General features: G+C 39.9%; 1 protein-coding gene across 1 annotated transcript in view; it reads right to left on the reverse strand.

Moving 5' to 3' along the window:
• LOC136011974 (multiple epidermal growth factor-like domains protein 6) overlaps positions 1-23,770 on the reverse strand; it is a 208,289-nt gene that overhangs the window by 63,324 nt on the left and 121,195 nt on the right. Inside the window, exon 6 of the mRNA XM_065674625.1 lies at positions 5,848-5,970. Coding sequence (XP_065530697.1) covers positions 5,848-5,970 — 123 coding nt within the window. The remainder of the gene's footprint in view (positions 1-5,847; positions 5,971-23,770) is intronic.

A 23,770-nucleotide genomic window follows, 5' to 3' on the forward strand; every position in this document is an offset into this window, starting at 1 on the left:
ACCTTGCTGCACACTGGACCTGACCCTGGCTTCTGATCTTCACCTGTGTCTGCAAACCTCCCACCCCATTGAAAGCAGCTTGATTTCTGCATGGGAGACAGGAGACTCAATACACTCTGAGCTTCCTGCTTGCTGCACATTTGTTTCCAAAGACATGCTTTTCAGCAAGAATATTCAAATGAGATGAAAATATTTCAGAAGATGAAAACCGCCTTAAATCAGCTCCAAATGACAGAATATACATCTCAGTTTTTAGAAGTGCATTTTCTCCCCCCTTTTCTGGCCATAAGCCAATTTGGATGCAAGGGGAAATAAGCAGCAACCTGCCGTACTGAGGATTTTGGAGGCTTCGAAGCCAGAAGGCGATGGGTGTAAACTCCTGCACAGAGAGCTTGCACTGAGGGGGCTGTGCCGCCTGGCCCAGCATGGGGCTCTGCCGGCAGCTGTGGAGGGAGGGATTACTACTCCAGAGCAGCCACAGCCAGGTTTCATGCCTGCTGCCAAGGCATCGCGTGTGCTACGTGAGAGGAGGTGCCAGACTGAATGAGAAGAGCCACTGGGGAAGGAACAGGATGAATTGTGCTTGTGCTGTCTGGTGCCAGCAATGCATCTTTGATCAGAAAAAGGGAGAGACTCGGCATATCATGAATGTAATTCCACCTCCCATAAAGGGGCTTGTGGCTAGAGGTCTGAGCACGTGCATGGAGTTCAGGCAGAAATACGGTATGCCCTCCTGCAAAGATTTACTCTTGAAGTTTAGTAGAAAACTCACCATGCCGTCAAGTCCGGAGAAATATACATTTTTAAACCCATTATTTTTTATAATAATGGTCATATTTTCACAGAAAACCTGGCTATGAAGCCATAGCTAGATGGATACACAGCAGCCACGGGGTTAGAATATGCAGTCTCTTCAAGTCTGTGTTTTCCATCACCTTCAATCCAACCTTATCAATTACAAAAAACCTCCAGACATACTGTGCTTTTACTGATGTGGAAAAACATAGGTTATAGATTTATAGTGATATCTTGTTACTTCCTGTTAAAAGCCTTAGTGTGCAAAAGTCTGTAAAAACCCGCATCTCAACAGTTTTTCTACATAAGGCAGACACCAAAGATAACAGCTGGCACCAGAGATGAATGGGGGTCTGAAAACTGTTCTGCTGTCACTTCTAGGAGTTTAAACAAGAATAAATTTCAGTGAAGACAATGAATTTACATCAGTCTAAACCCACAGCCCAATACTACAATAAACGTGTACTCCCTCTGAGTTTCTGCCTTCCAGACACCAGTCAGTTAAACTTTATTGAAATTAAATTTATTACGTTAACATAATCAAGGCACTAAAAACAAGGCAAAAAAACAACGGACAGTGTAACCTCTGGCTATTTTAATTACCTAATTTGTAGTGAACATTCAGACTGGCACATGTATCTAAAAGTGAATTCAATATTGAGCAAAATTTGTGGGACCAAAAAGCTAAGGAAGAAAAGGTGCATTGAAAAAGATGGGATTCTGACATGCCACGCAGTATCATCAAAGGATTCAAGATGACAGTAATTTACTTTCACATACTACTTATCACTGAGCAAGGCAACCCATTTTAGAGGTTGTTTGCCTTAGAGTATGGGCAGAAGTTTCTAATGAGAGCAGGTGGAATGACAAACTTCAAACCATGTATTTTGAGGGTCATACAAGCAGTGGAGATGTGGACCACCAGCAGTTAGTCAGGATCCCAAACATACTGTGAGGACATCGTAAGAGGACTGGACTCACTGGGAAGAGTTTGACAGAAGTTCAGTAGTCTTCCATGCAATTACACAAGAAAGCTTATCCCAGGTTTTTGACTCTTTTTTGACTCAGATGTAGGCTGAATATCTCACAAGAAGATAGACCCACATCCTTATGTATGAGAACCATCCAAGCCATCTAGGCTGCAAAATCTGCTTTCCCTCAAGTGATTTTGGCACTTTTGCTCCCAGAAACATAGGGTTGCCAAGAAGAAAAAGACAATGTGGAAGGAATGAATATAACAGAAGTCTGGGCTGGGTTCATCTGAAAAGTCTGTCTGAGGGGATGTTTGTTTCTTATTTCTGCAGCTGAGGTAATCACCTTCCATAAACAGTTCATTTCCAGAACGTGGTCCCTTTTCATTTTTAGTATGTGGCAGAGATCATTACATCCTCTAAAGTATCCACAGAAGAGATATAATTGCTAATGCAGGCCTGATTTCAAACACTAAATGTTCTGCTTAGCTGCGCTAGGTCAGAACGCCAGTACCTAAAGGAGGCCTACAAGAAAGCTGCAGAGGGACTTTTTACAAGGGCCTGTAGGGATAGGACAAGGGGGAATGACTTTGAAAGAGGGAGGTTTAGATAAGATATTAGGAGGAAGTTGTTTACTGTGAGGGTGGTGAGACACTGGGACAGGTTGCCCAGAGAAGCTATGGCTGTCTCATCCCTGGCAGTGTTCAAGGCCAGGTTGGACGGGGCTTGGAGTAGCCTCATTTAGTGGAAGGTGGCCCTGCCCATAGCAAGGGGGTTGGAACTGTGTGATCTTTAAGGTCCCTTCCATCCCAAACCATTCTCAGATTCTATGATTATTGGGTTTACTTCTTGATCAGATGAGTGCTCAAAATTGAATGTATGAACTGGTGCAGCAGGAAAAGGCAAACTCTATCCCCAATGGTCAGCAGTTAGTGCCCAGATCCTGAGGCTAGGCACTCCTGGATTACTGGTTTATATGAAAAGCTTCTCTGTCCTCATCAGTTAGCAACTGTCCTGTGCTCCAGTGCATGAGAGCTTATTATACACATTTATTTTGGTGTCTTGTCTAAACCTGAAACAGAACTCAATATCCTCCACTCAGTATCCATTTTATGATAGCAGTTCTCTCTGAAACCTACTCCCGTCTCTCATTTTAGGATTTATTTCTGTTTCTCCTTGATAATTTCTGAGATACTGCAAAAAAGAACTGACCATGTATTAAGTGTTTTTAATAGCTTCTTGTAAACAAATTTGTGAAGTGAAAATTGGCTTTCTGATAATGTTCATAGCTAGGACAACTCCAAACTGAGCTTTCGATTATTTGTGCCATGAGAAAACCTTACTCTTCTATGCCCACAGAAGGTTTTACTCATTACACAGGTAAATTAATTTGTCGCACCACCTACTTTTCGTGTTCATTCAGTTCTCTTGCTCTTTTTCCCCAAAGCCACTTTAGTCCTTTTTTTGTATAAAATTCCCCCTCCTCACAGCCAAAAATGAGACTATCCAGGAGGAGTAACACAATTCAGACATCACATCTTTCACTTCTGGTTCTTCCCTTGTCAGACCTGATCAGAGAGATATGAATTTCTCCCTCTTCTTTTAATTCACAGAAAACTGCTAGTGTTTCTAGTTGAATATGCACTGCTCTCTCTAATTTCTTCTCTCACACTAGTGTTTCCTTACCTATACCTTATCCAGATAGATAACCAAGAAAAGATTGAGACTTTACAGCATTTTTAATTGCAGTTAAGCAATGACCAAAACACTGAAAATCTCTGTATGTGGTAAACCAAACAAACCTAAAAGAGCAAGTTCTTTAAACAAAAAATGCTATTCCCACAGCTTGAGCATTGGTACATCCTGTGTTCTAGCTGCATCAGTAAATTTATTGCTGTGATAATACCAGAAATGACTGATGACATATCTGGCTGACATTAATCACAACCAAGGGACTTTGTACAAGAACAATGACCAAACTGTGAGTGAACTTATTCTGCAGATGTGAGCTGACCAGACTTGACTGCTCTTCTCATATTACCTAAAATCAGCCTTAAAAAATTAAATAACATTCTTTTCTTCTTCGCAAATGACACATTTTAATCCTTTTTACAAAATTCAACAACTTGACTTCAGTACTGATTTAAATGTAACACAGGGATGGCATGTTTTATTTTATTATTGTTTTTAGCAACATGCAGAATTAACTCCGCATGTCTTGTTTCAGGGCCCAAAGCCCAACCTAAGAAACACAGGGCTTATTCTTCCACAAGCACATAAACGGGCAGTGTCATGGGCTGAACTGCCAAGCTCCACAGTGCTCTCATCTACATGAACATACACAGGGTAACTCCATACTGTGAACCAGTGGCTTTCATCCTGTTTTTCAAGTTCAGGTACAGCCTTTGGGATCATATCCACCCTCTTCCTACTGTTTTGTAATGCCTGTTTCTTGGAACAGGATGTCTGTCAGTACAACTGCGAGCATCATTCAGATTAGCAGAGCAGTTGCCAAAACCTGAAGCCAGCCCAAGCTCTGCATTTAATGTTGGCAGAAAGAGGAACACATCCACAAGGCAAGCATTCATGAGCAGAAGATCTTCAGTATGGGAGATATAAAACTGATTTAAAGAAAGGCAATCAGTTTGGTTTGCAACTTCTTTTGTTATTGGCTTTCATATGTTATCTTTTGTTTGAGTGTGCCACAGAGGAGTACAGCAGGGGTTTTACTGGCAGAGCAAGGGAAATTAGTTATTGGTTGTAACAGAGATGTTACAAACAGGACTGCAGCAGATGAAGATGTGTCCCTGATATACAGGGGCAGTGCAACCTTTCAAAGGCCAGTGTAGATAAAGGAACAGATCAAAGGGCGTAAGATCACTATAGGAACAAGGAGCTTTCACAAATCTATAGCACCCTAATTATCAGCCCACAGCACGGGCAGAATCTCAGGAAAAGTGCTCAAGACTCTCAGATTCACATGCACAGGCACCCCCTGATCGAGTTAAAAGGATTAGCACAAACTAAATATTCATTCATATACTTGGAGGAGAGTTTTCAGCCCACCCCATCCATACTTCTCACTGTACTGTACCTAATAACTAAAATGCAAAACAGACTCAAGCAGACAATTCTGCATTACTGTTTTACATAAAACCCCCCTCAACATAGAGCAAAGACTGAAGAGATGAAAGGTTGGGCTGCTTCCTTTCATGGACTCTCTGAAAACCAGAAGACCTCTGAAGGCATACTTAAATATTTCATTAGCCTTTTAGAGCTCTCTTGTCTAGCTACCAGACCATAGCACCATGTTCTAAGATGTATCTTAGTAATTCACAAATTTGGCCTCTGCTTTTGATCCTGCCAAGAGGATTTTCTGCTCTGCTCACTGCAGTGCAGTCAGAGATTTTACTTCACCGCTGCACCCTTCAACCCAGTTAATGAGATCCACCTGCCTCAGCTCAGGCCACCATCTGGGAAAGCCTATGGGACCCAGCCTGGGCAGTCTGACGGACTAAAAGGCTAAATCCAACTTCTTGGTGGCAATCACAAGCTTTTATTTTGTCTTCATTGCTGAAGACACAAACTACACTTTGGGATTGCTTGGTCAGAAGAGCAGTGTTCTGCCAGGCAGCTGTGGGCAAGAAATTTTGCTACCCGCTCTTTGTATCTCTTAAAAAACAGGCAAAAAGACTAAGAGGAAGAGTAATGGGGCAGAAAAGCCCAGGGTAGTGTTGGAACATGCAGGGAGATGTGACACGAGTTAAAAATGCTCAGAATTCAAAAAAAAACATTTTTATTTGAAATTAAGATCCCCTATTTCCTTCATGCTTCCAGCAAACAAAAGAAATGTTCAAAAGATTGCATCACAGAAACACTGGACAGCATCACTCACAAAAAAAGGAAGAAATTTGGAAATATCTGAATCAAGCTTCTTGGGCTGGAATGGATAATGACATCCTTTGTGAATTAGTCAAAACTCAGACTGGGATAGTCGACAAACCTTTGTACTGAGGCAAAGACAGGTTTAGCAGAGAAAACTGTCTTGACATATGTGAAGTGCTTGTCAACATTCACTCACCTATGCAAGTGCGCCCATCAGCATGGAGCCTATATCCTGCCCAGCACTGGCAGTGGAAGGAGCCATGTGTGTTGACACAGCCTTGCTGGCAGCCACCATTCACCACCGCGCACTCATCCACATCTAGAGAAGAAAGGCAGATGATGAGAATTACAAGACGGCCTTAACAAAGACATAGCCCAGCTCTCCTGGACGGCAGGCACATAGCTTATACATAATGCAACCATTACACTCAGGCTGGGGTTTTGTTTGCTTCACTTCTGCACTGTAAACAGAGCAAAGAAAATTGAAATTTTATGGTGTTTTTCAAAGTTCCTGCAGGCACTGCCTCTGTAGTTTCTACTTCTGAAGCCCTTGCTAATTAGAATGATCTGTGACATGGCTGTTTCCTCAGGGCCAAGAGAAAAATACAGCAAAATAATTAGGGCAAGGTAACACATCTGAGCTTGTAGGTACCACTGGTCAAACACTTGGCTTTTTTAAACATTTGCTGTATGAAGATTTCCTTTTGCGCCAGGCTTTTAATCCTTTTAGCGGATGCTCTTGAAGGTACAAGCGCATAAAACTGACATAAATGGAAAAAAGCCATGCAATAACAGAGCCCATGCTCTCAATCAACATTACATTTTCAACCACTGAATACACAGGGAGCTTAGACGTTACATTTAAAAAGAATGATGATTTTGTGCCACATTTTCTGTGACTCGTTCCCCTTAGGCTTCCTAGTATTCACCTAAGCTTTCCATAGCATCTTTTCAGATGACCTCCCAGAAAAACTATGTGATTTCCTGACAATATCGTTTCCAAAGCTAAGCAGGTATATCTTTCCATATTTCACATTTTAGGGAATAACATCTAGCCAAATGAAGAGGGAAACTAGTATTACAATAGCTTGAGAATACTGCTTTAAAGTTTCATCTGAAAATGATACACAGTGGTGGACACACACACACAAAAAGATCAAGAACAGTTTCAGTAAACAGGTGAAGGTTTAAAACAGACCCACAAACCTGAATTTCCAAAAATACCAAATAAGCAGTGTCTGCACCTTTTCAGCAACACTGGGCTACTGTAAGTCGCACCTGACTGGCATGTTGACACCAGTGCCTTAAAAACTGACCCAGAAGTAATTGGAAATAAGGGTCAGTTGGTCCATTCCCCAAACAAAATTTCACCTGGCAGATGTCTGCCTAGAATTTGTCTGCCTGTTCCTTAAGAGCCCCGAGGGATGGCAATGACACTTCCTTCCATCTCACCAAGGAGTGATGCCGGTACCAAATTATCCTCACCACCAAAGACATTCTCCCCTTGCTGAAGCCAAACTTCCCTCCAGCAGAAGACATTTAAAAAGAATGCCCCTTTCAACATCGAAGACTCCCATTGATTTAATTGCTCTTTAGATCACATTCTCAAATCATCTAAGGGGTTTACCCACCCAAGCACACCAAAGTGGGGGTGAATGGGGAGATTGGGATTTGAAGAAATAAAACAGAGTAGCTGCAACAAGTGCTGCCGTGCCAGCAGTGGAGAACACAGCAACACAGAGAGGTTCCCCCATATTGCACCAGAGGAAGAAGGGACCCGGCTTTCATATTTTTGCTGCTGATATATCTGCTTTGCTTTTAGCCTTCATGGTTTAACTTTTTAAAAATGCTTTTCAGTTTATTCCATTTTAGAAAAATCTAATCAAATGAAAAAGGAAGTTTTAAAGATGACTTGGAAAAGCACAGTGTCTTGGTCATAAAGAAATGTATTTATAAAGTTAAATTTTAATGCTTCACATGTGAATTTCACTCACCTAAAATGAAATCCTGGTGTTGACTAGTGTTTAAATTCTGACCATTTGCTAACATGCACTACTTTTTAATCCTTCTGCTGTATTTGCTGTTTTATTAGACTGTATACTACATTTCCTACTGCCTGGAGACATCTGGAATACTCTCCTTTAACAGAAGTTTTGCTTTCTACAATGTAAACAGTACACAGAAAATGTTATTCATCTTTTTGAATTCTATGCTGTTAAGAACTAGCCTGCTGAAAAATGTCAGGATAAAATCAAAACCAGGAAACTATTTGTCTCGAGTATCACAGAAATAAAATAAGCAAAAAGACTCAGAAAAATATAACAAGGAAGCAGCTGAACTGTATAGCACACCACATTCTAGTATTTATACCTCAATAAACTCAAGTACTGGGAGCTTCAATATAGTAATTTTATAGGCTACAATCAGCTGCAGAATTAATCTAATATACCAGATACAATTTTAAACTATCATTTCAGCACTTAGAAAGGAGAAAAGATTAGTTCAGCTAATAAAAATAAGCACTTGGAGTTAGCGCTATTTGTTGGACTCTGAACATTTAAAGAACTGACTTGGTTTACAGGGGAGCTCTGCAGCTCCCGCAGCTACTGTGGCTCTTCTTTCAATGGCATTTCCCTCATGATAGCACGTCCCGAAGGCCCATAAGGCAACTGTATTGCTGAAAGGCAGTATATTTAAATGAAAAATTAAGACCCTGAAATAGTTGTATGTAAGAGCTATACCCAACCCCACCCCAAGACTCCATGCCGCAAGTCAGGACAAAAGCAGAGGTGAGATCAATGAACCTACAACGCGACTCCATGACTCTCTTGCATGGATGCCATGTGAATGGCAAGTTTGATAACACACAATCCCTTCTAGTTTCAGGCTTTTTCTGCACGATCAATATTTTAAGGACTATATGTTGATAGATTCCTTCACATACTACAGATATAATCATGAAAATTGCAGAGTGCAGTTGCATTTCAATGTTTCCTACATCCCAAGGCCAGGAAACAACTTTGCCCCCAGTTACAGAAGAAAAATGCCTTAATTATCTTGTCCAGGGAGCAGTCTGCAAAGTAGACACTAATCTAAATGTTTCAATTGCACTTAAAAGTTATGAAAATCCTGCCTATTTGGACTTCCATATTTAAATGGCTATCCTGGTAACGGACATATACACCAGAAAAACAACACCTTATGCTGTTACAGGTACAGATGTAGCTGCTTCTTTTTTGACATGGAAATACCTATAGAAATATAAAATCATTCTAGAATTATGAAGTTCTAAAAATATCAAAAAATATTACAGAAATGTAAAGTAATTATATTGTAATTCTAGAATATTATGGGATTATGGAAGATTGTGTCTGTTTATGAATACATTATAACTAAATTTTGATTCATTTCCACTGCAGATCACACTGAAACACCTACGTGCTCAGCCCTCTGTAGTTACAATTTAGGACAATTATCTGAATAACCCAAATTTCAGGCCATTTACGGCTTGCAACTCATGAGTCAGACTGCAATGAAAGTGCCTGCATTCCCACAAAACAGAGGCAGAGCAACCTGCTGAGACAAGAGGTGAGATGAGAACAGTGTGCCATCCCCAGCTATCTTGCAAAGGGGGTTATGCTGTTGGGTGAATAAAGCAGAGTCAGTATGTGAATATCCTCCTTCCCACCTGTGGAAGATTTCAATAGACATGCATTTTAGTGGCATTCCCCACTGCAGATGTCTCTGCTTTCCACGTTGTCTGTATGAAGCATGGAATGTATGCAGTATGTCCCCACTCCTGCACAGGGATACCCACTTTTCATCAGGAACAACTTGGCAGGAATAACCTTATGGTAAGTCATAAAAACCAAAAGTGAATTAGACATGTTTCCAAGATGCAAAGTATTTTAGCCACCATGACTAAGAGCTTTTTTAGCTGTTCATGCTTCCGAAGCCTGCGCCCTTGGACTGAGCTCAGTGCATTTTGACTGCACACTGCCCTTTCCTCCATCCTGACAGGATGCACATCTGAAGTCTCGAACATGGGAAAAGAGGATGCAGTGTACAAATGCACAAACCACTGCCAGCACAGTGCCCCTTTTCCAAGGGCAGATCCTATTGATGAAGTTACAGATTTTTAAGTCCTCCATATCCTTGAATTGGTTTTTGATAACCTTCAAGGAGGTTTGTTCCCAGCTCACTTGATGAGCCACAGTGGTAATAGCCTGTTTGCCCTGACCCAAACCTTTTTAAATATAGAACTATGTGATTGCTTGTTTGGAATTCAGGGTCATCACATCAGTGGCTTTTTTCATATCGTTACTGAAACATTCAGGAACATCTACGATCAATCAGCTTCTCAAAAATAAGCAGACAGTGGTGTTATACACAGTTAATTAGTGAACCTGAAATCATGCTTTTATAAAGGAAAAAAAAAAAGCAAGGTGTTGCCAGATCAGTTCCCTACCAACAAGCAGCTTAGCTTTTTAAAGCATTAAGAAAGGTAAACAACATGCAAAACTAAATCCCAAAACAAGAAAAACACCAGTTCTGATGGCAGAAGGACTGAGCTTTTGCAGTATCCTCTCCATTTTTATCATCCTAAATACCCAAAGAATCAGAAGCCTCCAAAGGACACAGAAACGCTTGTTTATTTTAACCACTGGACAACTACTTAATGCAATCCTAAGTCCTCTTTGGTTTTAAATCCTCTTTTTCAAGGAACTTGTCTAGCAATTTCTACAGTGACTGCTCCCACAATCAATGCATCACCTGCTCTCCCACAGGTCTGCATTGATGCATCCATAACCACCTGTAGGCATATGCATATATTTGAGCTCTGGTGCAGAACAACTGCTACTTTGGGTCTCAAAGTGCCTGCAGATCTGCCTTTCTTTCTAATTCAATTTATTTTTTAAAGCACTGCTTTCTTTGCAAGGTCATTATTTGTAATTTTTATAACTTTTCACATGCCTTCCTTCTGTGCACGTGTGAGTGCTCTGAAATCACAAGGTGAAATGGTCCTTTAATATTAAGTTTACTTCACACTTTTCCTGCTTATGTATTTTTAGTAAAATCAAAGATACGAGGTTATTTAAATTACAGCCCCTGCTGCAGACCTGAGTTCCCTTCTTTGGTCTGGCCAAGTCAGTGACAGCACACACGTTTTGAGAATGCTGAACGTAAAGAGAGATGATGTGCCAAGGGTATCACACGGATGGCATTCACAGCGAGGACACTTTCCAAGAGCACCATGCACAGCCTAAGCAGGGACAGGTGGCAGAGCAAGGTTTGCCTCTCAGCAAGCTTCACAGAGCCAGTGGCATTCCTTCTGGGTGACAAATGAAAAGGCTTTCTCTCCCTTGACTGTAAAAACATGCACAGATTGGTAACTGTTCAAAGCCACTACTTTCTAATTGATAAGCAAAGGAAAAGTTTTCTTTTCACAGTGTCCAGACACTGCTGGAGAATAAAGAACCAGAATTGGGCAGTTCCAACCTCATAACTTGAGGAACTTTTATTTCTAGCAAAACCTCTTTACTTTGGCAAGTAAAGAACAACATGGAGCAGCAGAGAACAAATAGTTGTGAGCATCATGTACCCCTCACTCTAGGGACTTGATATGATTGAAAAGATTGCTGTCCAGCTGGGAGCTGATGTACAAAACATGTTCTGGGTACATGATAGCACAAACACCTGAGCACCGGACCCAATTTACTTTCAAAGAAGCATAACTGTGCACTTTTTACCAACTGCCTACGAAATACTACATAAAATTTGAATGAATGACACACGTGTTTCCATTTTGCAGTCACCGCAGTCCCCACAGCTCACTGCAAAAAAGATGCAACCAGCAGAAGCAGGGAAACACAAAAAGCTACTTGCATTTATTCAGAGGATGGCTTATGCTGATGGCTTTAAAGTCACAGTCTAATTAAAAATAATTATAGCAATTATATATTAAAAAATCATGATCAGGAAAAGGAAGCATGGTCTATTCTATACAGCATTTTCTTAAAATTCAGTAACATCAGGGGTTTGTCTCTTCTTTACTCAGGGAGCCCTGTGGGTAGTAGGTCCTCAAGCAATATCGTAAGGATGTGAGGATTAGTCAGTAACGATGGTGACAGAGAAGCAGAGGAGACTGGATCTTACATGAAGAACAAACACAGGAACACTTAAATGGCTGTATCTGAAATTATGGCAAGTGGATAAACTGTTCAACTCAAATGTTTATTTGGAAATAAGTTAAAAATCTGGCTTACCACTCCCTTGCCCAGACTACCTCACCAAGCCTCTTCAGCTCCAGATTATTTAGTATGTCTGACATGGAAGCTCTCTTATTGTTTGCTATTTAACATGGTATTTAAAATCAACAAAGATGTATGACAGTGCTTTCCCTTCTGTTATTTGTAATGGCACTGTGATTAGTCTCTTCTATGTATTCCAAAGGTTGTTTAAACTTCACACAAGTCATGAAGTGAAAATATCATATGGTCTTTTTCCCCACTGATTTACATGGTGGATTTTACACATCAATTCAGTGTGTTTCTACATTAAATAATTCATATACTTAAGGGAAGAAAGGGAAGCAGGCTTGGTTCCCAGCCACTCATAAACTCATCATGGAAGTCAGAAATTTTTCTATAAAAGCAAAACATAAAATAAGACCTGCTACTGCTATAAGTAAATTTGTGACAGATTAAACTCACATGTTCCTTTAAATCACAGTCTCCCCAAGTTTTGAGTTTGAAACTGTCCAAAATCTGACAACCAGTATGAATCCACTCACAAATATACCCACTATTAAGCATGACATATTTTGCTCTTGCAGCAGAAGTTCTTAAAATTATCTGTCCTGGTTTGCTAACACTAACGTGGTTTTCAGGGTTCAAAAGTTTGACTGGAGGAGTTTTGAAACTCCCGTTACTAGAAAAATAATTGTCCATTTTTTCCACAATGGAGGAAGTCTGATATTAGCATTGACTCTAGGAAGAAAAATACAAGTTTAACATCTAGTCTAAAATAAAGCCCATAATTCAACAAGGAAAAGCAGAATTTTTATTCGTATTAATAAAAACCATTTTTGTTTCGTTGAACTAAACTGAGGAGCAAAGAGGGAGAAGAGCAGTTTTCTACGGCTGTGAGATTTTACATTGCAGAACCAAGGGCTTTCCTAGGCTTCACAAAAACCATAAATATGGCACAAGCTCTTTTGAGTGGTTTACTAGAACCTGATGTTAAAATACCTTCATGAAACAGCTTTCAGCATAGATAAGTGTGCTCCTGCAGAGCTAGCTGGGCCACTTTGAACTGATAGCACTCCTTGGCTTTTATTTTTATTCCTAGGTTATTTGTTTCTGCCATTCCTAGGTCCTCCAATGGATTACATGAGCATCCATTGTCTGCTCCAGTTCAAAGTCAGTCAGTTAGTTCCAATCACTGCTGAAGCTTACTTAAATTTCAGTAAGTCACAGGTGACTGAGGCAAGCCTGCTACAATAAAGTTAACTAACAGAACAGCTTCAGCAAACAATACTGAAAGGAGCATGTCACATCTGATAAGAGATTGGTGAAAAGGCATGGTTAAGAGATCCCTTACCCAATTTAGTCCCTGCAAAAGAACTCCCTAATGAAAGAGGACCCTTGTTAGAGCAATGAGTTTCTCCACTGTGTTTCTTCTTTGCTCAGGATTAAGGACAAAGCAGCTTTAACCACTTACTTCGGCAAGGCTATCCAATTAGCCATGCACAGAAACAGGCTTTCCAAGTTATCTGGTTATTTACTTTCCCCTGAAAATTGACGGCATTAAAAAATGAAAAAACAAAACCAAAGCTTTTTGCACCGGCTTCACTGCCTTTCAGTCTGTCACCTTCCTTTAGACCTCCCCAGTGATTCGGTGACATTACAGAAAGGAATCTTCTACCCTGTCATCAGTAACTTGCCCTACATTTCAGATGTTTTTCCAGGTAGCTTCAATGACTTCTAGCTGTGTCTAGGTCGCGTTTCCACTCTCTCACCGTTGGTTTATCTGAACACCAAAGGGCAGAGACCATGTCACTGTGAAATGCTGAACAGCAGAGTCATCTATGGGAATATGTCTGTGTTCAGTAATAAATATTTATGTCCAGTTCTGAAGGGAGATGCCTTTCCTGATGAATGGTTTCAAGGAGGGAAGAGGACAGAGGCATCTCTGAGGTACAGCTTTTTGGGGAGATTCAGGAACAGCAGCAGAGGAAAGGCGGAGAGCTGCTTCTAGCACACAAGCCCAGAGCAAACTGCCCTACAACCTGCTTTTGAGGAGGAGACTTGTAAAAGCACTGAAAGGGAACCGATCTAGTCTTAAAGACCTGAATTTAATTTCCCAATCTGCCACTGGCCTTATTGGAGAATAAATACATGAATATACTTCTGTGAGGTGTCACGCAACCCTCTTAGTGGGGGCTGCAAAAGATTGCAAAGAACAACATTGATTTGCCACAGATTGTGGTTATTTAAACTCATTGTCAGGATGAGGGAGGAATATATCAGGGTAAAAGATGCTGTAAGACTTTTTTTTTTCTTTCTAATAGCAGTTTCATGTGAAGACTGGCACAATGCAGCCATTGAAAGTGGTGACTTGTTCCTTGCCAATGACTAGATCCCGCAACCACATTTCATTTCTTCAATGTCCTTCAAGAGTGGATCACCTGGACAGAGTGACACAAAAATATAAAAATGGCCAATATTTGTACTGCCAATTTCTGCTTGCTTTCAATGCCTGCTATGCCAATCTCTCCTGAGATATTTAACAGTGGTTTAGCTCAATAAACAGCCAAGAGCCCCTCATCCACAACTCTATATGCAAACCATATGTTGCAGTTGAAAACTCTGAAAATTATAATTAGAACTGTCCATTCAATTTAAAAGAAGTCAAGAATGAAAACTATTTCAAATTCAATAAACAGGCCATTTGAAAGTGTAGATGCTGTGGAGGACAAGCTTAACAACTTAATTGACAGGTAAAGCTTCACTTCTAATCCTCATTTTGATATCGTCTGTAGCCTCAGGAGTCAAAACACATCACTGCTCAGTCCTCAAAATATGCAGAGAAAATGAAAATGTCAGTTGAATGCAAAAAAAAAGCAGCATCTGTTTGATAGCTGTGTAAGCCTGTGATATGTAAACTGCTTTAGAGTCAAGCAGCCCTAATTAGAGTTTCAAGGAATTCTTCATTAAATATACAAACAGAGACATATACCTCTATATATGAGTTTTAAGCAGCTATTGAGATCAGATAATTGGCAAGAAAATCAGGGTATAGAATTAAAGTAAGGAACATGATAATTTCATGGACCAACCTCAGACAACGCCGTGACATTTTCACACAGCTGCAAAGCAATCCTTTTCTCCATCTTTTCACAAAGCAGATTTGAACATTTTTCTCCACTCTTAGTCTTTAGAACAAAAAAGAATGATCTTTTTCTGAATCTTGGTGTACCACACAGCATCTCAGCAAAATAAAGCCAAAAAGAAAAACTGACAGGGTTACCAGCCTCCACAGTAGGGTTACACTAATAGATATTTTGGCAACTGTACACCTTTGACGACTCCAATTCACATTGATATGAAACCCATGCAGATGGACAAACTGTCAGTAGAAAACTGGGGCCAGGATAAGTGAATGACCACATGAGATAACAAGGGAGTACAATCTGAAGAACAACAATCCAGACAAATGCGTAACTTATGATCTTTAAAAATGTTTATGTACTGAAGACAGCCTCATTAATTTTACTGTTTCCTGCAGAAAAGAAGTGAATGTACCAGCTGTAAACAGTAAAGTTGGAAGAGGACGTTTTGCCTGTGCACCACAGCAGTGCAGGCTGTAACACAATAATTAAAGTTTTATGTAATTTCTGTTTAGGAGAAAGGCTTTGAGATCACCAGCATCAGCAGCTTTACTGCAACGCTCCTGCAAGTTTTACTGATGTGGTGCAGAATAGCAGAAAGAAAATTTGTTATGGGGCTATTAATTTTTAAATACAGTTCCCCAGCACAATTCAGTCATGCCATGCTGGGAGATAGGTGGGTGGCAACGGAGGAAAGGATCTCTATGAGGAGATGCACTTAATAAGCGACAGCATGATACAGCCAAAACTCCTTGCACAGATTCAAACCTGAGATGTATTAAGGAGAGGTATTATATCTTGGGCCATCAGCATGTTCTCTTGGCAGGGTATGACAGTTGGAAGAAACAGTTATGAAATACGAAGACAGAAACGACTGAACTGATGAGAATATCTTCTTTTTTGTTAGCAGCAATATTAATGCCCACGTGCTGAGCTCAGCAAGTGTCTTTACGACAGTATAATGCATAGAGAAATGTCTTTTCCACACACAGTAGGTAAAATACGCAAAAGAAAACGACAATCATGCAAATTATAATCTGATGTTTCCATCTTACAGTACATATGCTCTGCTGGTCAGAAACATCCATGCTATTTGTGACAAAAGTCCTATTGGGTTATCAAAAAGCTTTAAAACATGACATGGATAGGCTCATTTTGCAAACTGACTGGAACATAAGCCAATCTTGGGAATAATTGGTTTTGGAGGAGCAATTGCCCGTCAGAACTGTATTGCTCAACACATGAAATGCATGTAACTCTGGCATTGCGCTTGCAGTGACACAACTGTGAGAGACTAGGAAGACGGGGAGGGAAAACACAGCATGCAGCCACTAAGTTCCATCTCTTCCAATCTCACCTACATGAGACCATAACACAATCCACCCCATTTCTGTAAAAACTGGCTCCGTGTCATTGCTCTATAGCCATTACTTCATTAGGTGCCTCATCAAGAAGCCACCACAAGCATCCATCCCTCACTGGAGCTATCACAGCTCCATGCCGATCTGCAACACAAATTGCCAGTGAGAAAAACTAGAACATTATGCAGATTTTCTTGCTTTGCTTCCTTATGACATACATTAGTTGTAACTGCCCAGATTCAACCACAAGAATACAGTAGTGGCATTAACACATCCCGAACCTGTCCATAACAGCTTCCAGAGCTGGATACTAATGAGCAGTGTCACCAGGCACAGAAGATACTTTTTCTTCTCCTTTTTTTCCTCTTCCCAAGATTAAAAATGACATCAAATTAATCACTTGATTGCTCTGTTTTTATTATAGAATCATAGAATAGTTAGGGTTGGAAAGGACCTTAAGATCATCTAGTCCCAACCCCCCTGCTATGGGCAGGGACATCTCACACTAAACCATTCCATCCAAGGCTTCGTCCAACCTGGCCTAGTGTTTTGATATTGTTTATATATATATATATATATTAATTCCTTGGCTGACACTGAATGTCTTCTGGAATAGTAACTGTTAACAGAGTTCTCAGGTGGGTCTTTCAAAGATCTGGTTTGCAACAACAGCAGGTTTATTTCAAGTTGGTCTTCTAATAAATCTCAGTTAAAGCCCTCAGGTACTCATGTAATTGAAGTCTGAGTAATCCAATACGATGTTGATCACACTACTGATCTTTTAATAAGGAAGTGTAGCCCTCCCAGCAGTTGCTATCTTGCTGACAGTCATGTCTGCATTGCTTCCTTTGGGCCACTGCTTTGAACAGAGCTGACAGATTTCTGTTTGGTTTAGATTTTATCACAAACTGGTTTAAAGCTTTTTAAGGATATATCAGATGGCTTGTAAAGTCCATGTGCATTTCAATAAAAATGGGATTTCTATTAGTTGTCCTAGCGAAGACAGGTATTAAATGCTTCTAAAGAGGAACATAAACACCGCTCAGGAGTTGTACTTCTTCCTATCTCTGTATCTAGTTAGTCCTTGTTTATGTAGCCTGTAAGTAAAGATATAGAAAAAGCAGTAGTTACCCTGCACAAGACTCCACTGAAAGGCAAATGTACACATTTTTCCTTTCATAATTTCCATTTAAAGTATGAATTGAAGGTTCTAAGCCTTGCCTCTCTACACAAGGATAATTCAGTTGCAATTTACATTTTCATGTGCTCAAAATGAACACCAAGACGACTCATGTGCTGTTTATAAGATGCTTGTATTTGCTGGTAAATACCTTGCTACAAGCAAGCTATAATTTAAGTATTCAAAAGTCTTGTTTCTGCATAAAATTTCTACTAACCGCAATTTTGGAGACCATGACCAGAGCTTCAATTTCAGGCTTCCAAAGCTCTCCCTACACAATGATTCTTAAAAGTAAGAGTGTATTTTCTTCTCTGACAACGGCAATCATTGTATCTCTGTAATTGCGGAAAAGATTACCTAGCTTTTAATATACATTAGTCAGCTGCAACAATACCATGCTTCTTTCCTTTCCTTTTAAAATAAACTAATTATTGTCAATCAGCCCAGTGGAATGTTATCAATCTCTATAACCCGCCTTTCAGAGGTAGTCATAAATGCTAGAAACTAGCTAATATAAACTAATCAGAGCTCTAGAAATATCTCAAAACATATTTTCACTGCAGTCTATCATTTTTGTCATATTATTTCTAGGGCTGGACAATAATAGGCTTTTCATAAAGTTACATAGTGCTTTTCATCTGACTATTCAAAGCTCTTACATTAATTAAACATTAAATCCCTGAGTGGTGTAGCAAATACTATAATATTTCCCAACCTTAAATGTTTTCATTGTCAAAAGCTGATCAATAAAGCTTTATGCATCAAGAAGTGCGGACAAAGAAAACTTTTCAGGCTGGTATGTTTGTTCATGCCCAACTTTCTGCAGAAACTCACAACTGCAAGAGCTGGAGTCAGACACAGCGAGCCCATGAAGGGGATGACTGCTGTTCCCCCTGCACTTAACTACTCCTTTCCAAAGACAATAGCAAGTTACAGTTCTCACTTTGTTTTTCCTTCCAGCTGGTAGAACCCATGTGAGGCTTTTCAGATCCTGGAGGAAGACTAGGGAGCTGAAAGCCTTGGGGGAGCAGCCCGTGTGCAGAGTCTATAATCAGCTGTGACGCACGGTGAGCTTTCTAGCGCCATATGCGCTAGACCAGCAGATGCCATAGGGATAGGACTCTTCATTTGTTGTTACCTGGGAGGCCTGTGACATCTACAAACAATCCTTCCCTTTCAGTCCATGTTAGAGCAGTGACTAATAATTCAACTCATAACTGAAATGTAGAACGTGGTGCCAGTTTTCTGTGGTTTATGAATAATACTGTGCTTTTTAAAAAACACACTGCTTTGGAACACAGCAGCAGAAACGTATAACGTGCTGGTAAACTGCACTACACTCAACCCTGTGTAATCCTCACATAACCTGAAAATTAAACTGCCAGTTGCATAGTTTATGCAAAAGGCTGTTATTAAAATGTTGCAGTTGAATTAAGCATTCAAAGAGAAAACTCTAGACACCAAAAAAACCCTCCAGGGAAAAAAAATCATTTTTCCTCCACTGAAAAAGCAGATTTTTTCCTCCATGGAAAAGGAGATTTACCAAAATTATCCTGAAACAATCGCTAAATTCTTGAAATATAAAAGGCCCCCATCTGCCCCCAAGAACCAAGGCTGCAAATGCAAGTAGGACTCCTTCTGCTCTTGCTTTGGAGCTTTGGATTAGGATATTGCCCTTGACACCAGCCATTTCTACGCAAGTGGCCTGCATAAAACTTCTGCTTAAAAAGTGACTGAAAACTGACTGTGTCTGTCCTCAGCTTCAATCAATAAAAACATGCATCTGGGATAAACGAGCTCACTTTTCAGTGGCAATACTCACTTTGGGAGAAGCTGTCATAATTGCTAGTTCATCTACCCTGAGGGATATCAGATGTGAGAAATTGCATGGGTTAGCTCACAGCCATCTTTGCTCAGTGTGTCAGAGAGGAGTGGAGAGACTTGAGCAATAGTCAAACATGAATGAGGAAAAACCTAAACAAATGCAATTAAAATAATAATAACACCTACCCCCACCCTCCCCCCCTCAAACAGCACAATTATCAGAGCATCAGATACTGCTTTTGGCGAAGACTGCCACATATGTGCTCAAAAAATAGGTCGGTGTCTGTTCTGGCCTAGTCTTCCCTAATTGAAGAGAAACAGGTCAGACAAAATGACTGTGATTTTGCTGAGTTTAGTATACGCTACATTTTAATAAGACTAAAAGGGTTCGTGTGTCTGCAGCATGTAATTGAGTGGATCAGGCTGAGGAAGGTGCACAAAATGAGAGGGGACTGACCAAACCAACCCATGGCATTTGCTATGTGCTGACAGCTGCTTTGAGCCTCAAATGAGCCTGCCAAAATTCAACTCAGGTCCCTGCCTGCTTGGGCTTGCCATTAATCAGGATTCAGATAATTAATTTAAAAATCCTATAGCCTACAGTTAATGTTACCTTTATTATGAATCTCTTGTAATTTTTACTACTTTGAGCACATTTTTTGCTGTAGTACTACCACAAAGACACAAATGCAGAAAGATGACACTATTTTCCTCGGAGAGTGCAACAGCTTCTTGCAGCTATTGATCCCAGCTGGCTCCAAATGCAGCACAGGAGAGTGTAAGAAAGGTCAGAAAAACAACCTCCAGTGTTTGCTTCTCCTCAAGAGCCAGAGACAAATGCTTTGAAACAAGAATCCATAATTTCCAAAATAATTGCTCAGGAGTATAAATATAATTGTATTTCCAACAACGTTTGCAAATGTAGCAAAGCATGTCTTCAGTAGTTTCTGCTTGGATCCTCTCTGCAACCATACACAAATACCACACAGTTGTCCTGCCTAAATCCAATAGTCCCCAGAAAACCACAGAAGTCTGACTGCATAATGCTAAGTAGTGTTTAAAATGAACAGTTAACCCTTAATCTTAGCTAATGTGTTTCCCTTCCTAAGAGGAATAAGGGCACCCTTGCTTTTATCAACTGGGATCTGAAATCAAAAGCAGTATTTATGCTTTCTATTTGCGACTAAAGATACTGATCTGACAGGTAGGAGCAACCATAGATAAACAATATTTAAATGTAAAAACAGGTATTGCTTCTGGTTGAATTCACTTGAAATGATCAAGTATCTACCACTATCCTGGATGTATAAGGTAACAGAGAAGTAAATGTTTATTCTTTGGCCTCTGACAGAGTGCTTCACAGCTTTTTTACGTTTTGAAACTTAATTACTTGGGGAGTTTTATGGCTTTGCTGTAAGAAACTATGAGAGCACCTAATGACAGGGTTGGAAATACCAGAAATTAGGTTTTGTCCTCCTTTCTCTCACTTTTTTTTTTTTCTTAAAAAAACCCTAGCACATTAAAATATCCTAGCAATCAGTATTTTTCACCCAGGGTCTATTAAGGTCACAAGATGGAGTTGTCCGCTCCCCTCATTCTCTAAGGTGCACACTAAGGGGACACAGTAATTCAGTTACAAATAATTAGATAATTGTGATGCAGTTCATGCAACTGATTTTATTTCTGTATCTCAAGGCAAGGTCTTGAGATAGAGAAAGATGAAGGATGGGTGGCTTCACCTCAGCTGTAAGTGCTTCCACTTGATTGCTCTGAGACTTGAGCTCATGCAGAGGGGTACTTGTTGCATCTGTAATCAGAACTGGTATAATTTTCTTTTTGTAAAACATAATTCATTTTCCTCATTCTCCTTCTATTGGAAGTGTTCCTGAACATAACTGTGTCATGGTGTGCTGTAATGTTACAAGTCAAATGCAACTTTCTGAGATAAGATAATGAAAAGGCATCCTGAATCCCTCCAGTGCACTAATTTCTTCTGTTCTATTAAATAAAAAATAAAAAAAAAATTAAAGACCTGCTTGTCTTTTCCCTAGAGGTTCATGATATTATGTCCTTCAAGCTTTTTTTTTTTCCTAGGAAATGGCAGAAGCCTTGTGCATTGATTTGTTGGGCAAGGAAAACAGTCCAAATGCAAAATTAGTATCAACAAAAAGAGAGTTTGACAAGACTGAGTTACACCTCAAACCTTACAGACTAAATAAATGCTGAAGTAATTTTAATAAGCACTTTCGTTCTCTTAGACAATTCCCTCAATATACTTTTAGCCCAGCTATTAACTCTTCAGTGTCACCAGTGTTTGGAGAGTTTCTATCTGACCTGGGATCAGGCTAAATCAGTGACACCAGTGACTCTGACATCACTGGGGTAAACAGCGATGGCCTTGCAAAGTCACACACTGGCTCTGGATACAGCTGCCTCAAAAGTCCCTATGGCAAAAGTCAAGAAACTTGCCTGGGCTCCAAGGTCTGACCAAAGCCCCTGGGGATAGGGTTACAGCCACTGCAATACTACTCTAATCAGTAAAATATAAGCTTCTTTTCATCAACAGCTAATCATAAGACTTCATTTGTCTCTAACTTCTTTCAGTTATCCTGACAGATGAGAGCATAATCATATAAATAAGAAATGACAGTTTACCAAAGAAGGTTAACATAAGGTCACAACCCTTTTTCTTTTGACTTCTGGAGCTTATTCATGTGTGAAAACATGCTTTTGTAGTATAGCCTCAGCATCCCTTACAGATCTTGACTTGTGCCAATAATTGAGTTTTAAAATGTTATTTATGTTCAGAAAATACCACTTCTGCTTTTTGTGATGTTCAAGTAGAATTGGTTTATGTTAGTAAAAAATACTAAATGAGAATATTCATACATCTCACAGCACACCTCACTGACATAAGTCATCGGTGATACCTCTGCTCATCAAATAAGGAAGTATTGCACACACACACATTTCCTCTCCCTTCCTCAGACCAAGTCACACTTTTCTGAGCAAATCCACCCACAGACACTCTCCAGACTGCCCACGAAACACTGAATGCTGGTACAGACCCACAGGGCACAGAATCAGGCTAATAGTCATACAAGTGTAAATGTCATATATTAATTTGTTGTATTATTTGTGCAGTGACTTAAATCCACATCATTTCTCATCATTAATTTCCATTAGACATGTGAAAAGGGAGAGGTAAGCATGAGCCTTCTGTCAAAATCTGTAATGCCTATGCAACTATCTGCCAGAAAATATTTCTCTGTCAGATAAGAAAATTAAATTCTGTCTATGAACACTGAAGAGTAAAATCTGCAGTACAACATGCAGATAATTAGTTTTGAAAGGCTAATCAGTTCACTGCTCTAGCTGGCATTGCTATATAGATGCACATGCCTTCCCCTTACTACAACTTACCTCTTGATGTAAGTATCCCTCACTGAAATGAGGTAAGGCTTTATATATCAGATCATCTGAATGATGCGTCCTGACAGAAAAGCTTCCAATGAGCTAGAAAAGATCCTTACAAGCCTCGGGAGGAGTGTGGACCCCGCAAGTGTGGGGTGTCCCAGGCTGTGCTGTGCTATCCCCTTCCCCATGTGGCTCTAATCAGTGGCAGAACCACCTGAGAAAGGGAAGATTTAGTCAATGCTGATAGTAATAACTTGTATTAAGATTATTTTCCCTATTTTATGGTGTTGTGCATATTCATGGAGCTTTGTGTCTTGCACACACTTTTGACAACCCAGAAGACAGTGGTGCTGGGCATCTTCAGCTCACTCCAGCTGTGAAATTAGGCCTTTGGGTCTCCTAAAACCGATCACAAACCCCTCAGCTATTATTGATCAAATCAGAAGTACACTTCATTATGTTGTTGGGAGTAGTGAATTTTTATCCACTTTCCCTTCTTTAGCATTAAATACCTACAAATAGCTAAAACCTTTTTTTTTTTTAATATATTTTTGACAGAAGGATGCTCTATTTTTTTTTTTTCCTGAAAAACAGGATCAAATCTTCGCACTAATAATGACTTTTTGGATAAAATCTGCACTACTTCCATGGCGCTTTTTTAATGATACACCTTATTTGTACCTTGGTTTATAAAAAACCTGTACATCCATCGATCATTTCAGTCACCAGTGAAATAAAACCAACCATGAGATGGATAACAGGAGCAGAACAATAGTACAAATATATTTAAGGTTTGAGTTCAGACTAAAGGGTAACATAAAGCACAATGATGCTATATAAAGAAAGAAAGAATATAACTACCCAGAACAACTGTAAGCCTTATTCCTCTAAAGACGCTGAATAACCTGAATGAGAAGCTGTTTTACTCTCATCTGCAAAATGACCC

The sequence above is a fragment of the Lathamus discolor genome, chromosome 3 (genome assembly GCF_037157495.1).
Source record: "Lathamus discolor isolate bLatDis1 chromosome 3, bLatDis1.hap1, whole genome shotgun sequence".
Lineage (NCBI taxonomy): Eukaryota > Metazoa > Chordata > Aves > Psittaciformes > Psittacidae > Lathamus > Lathamus discolor.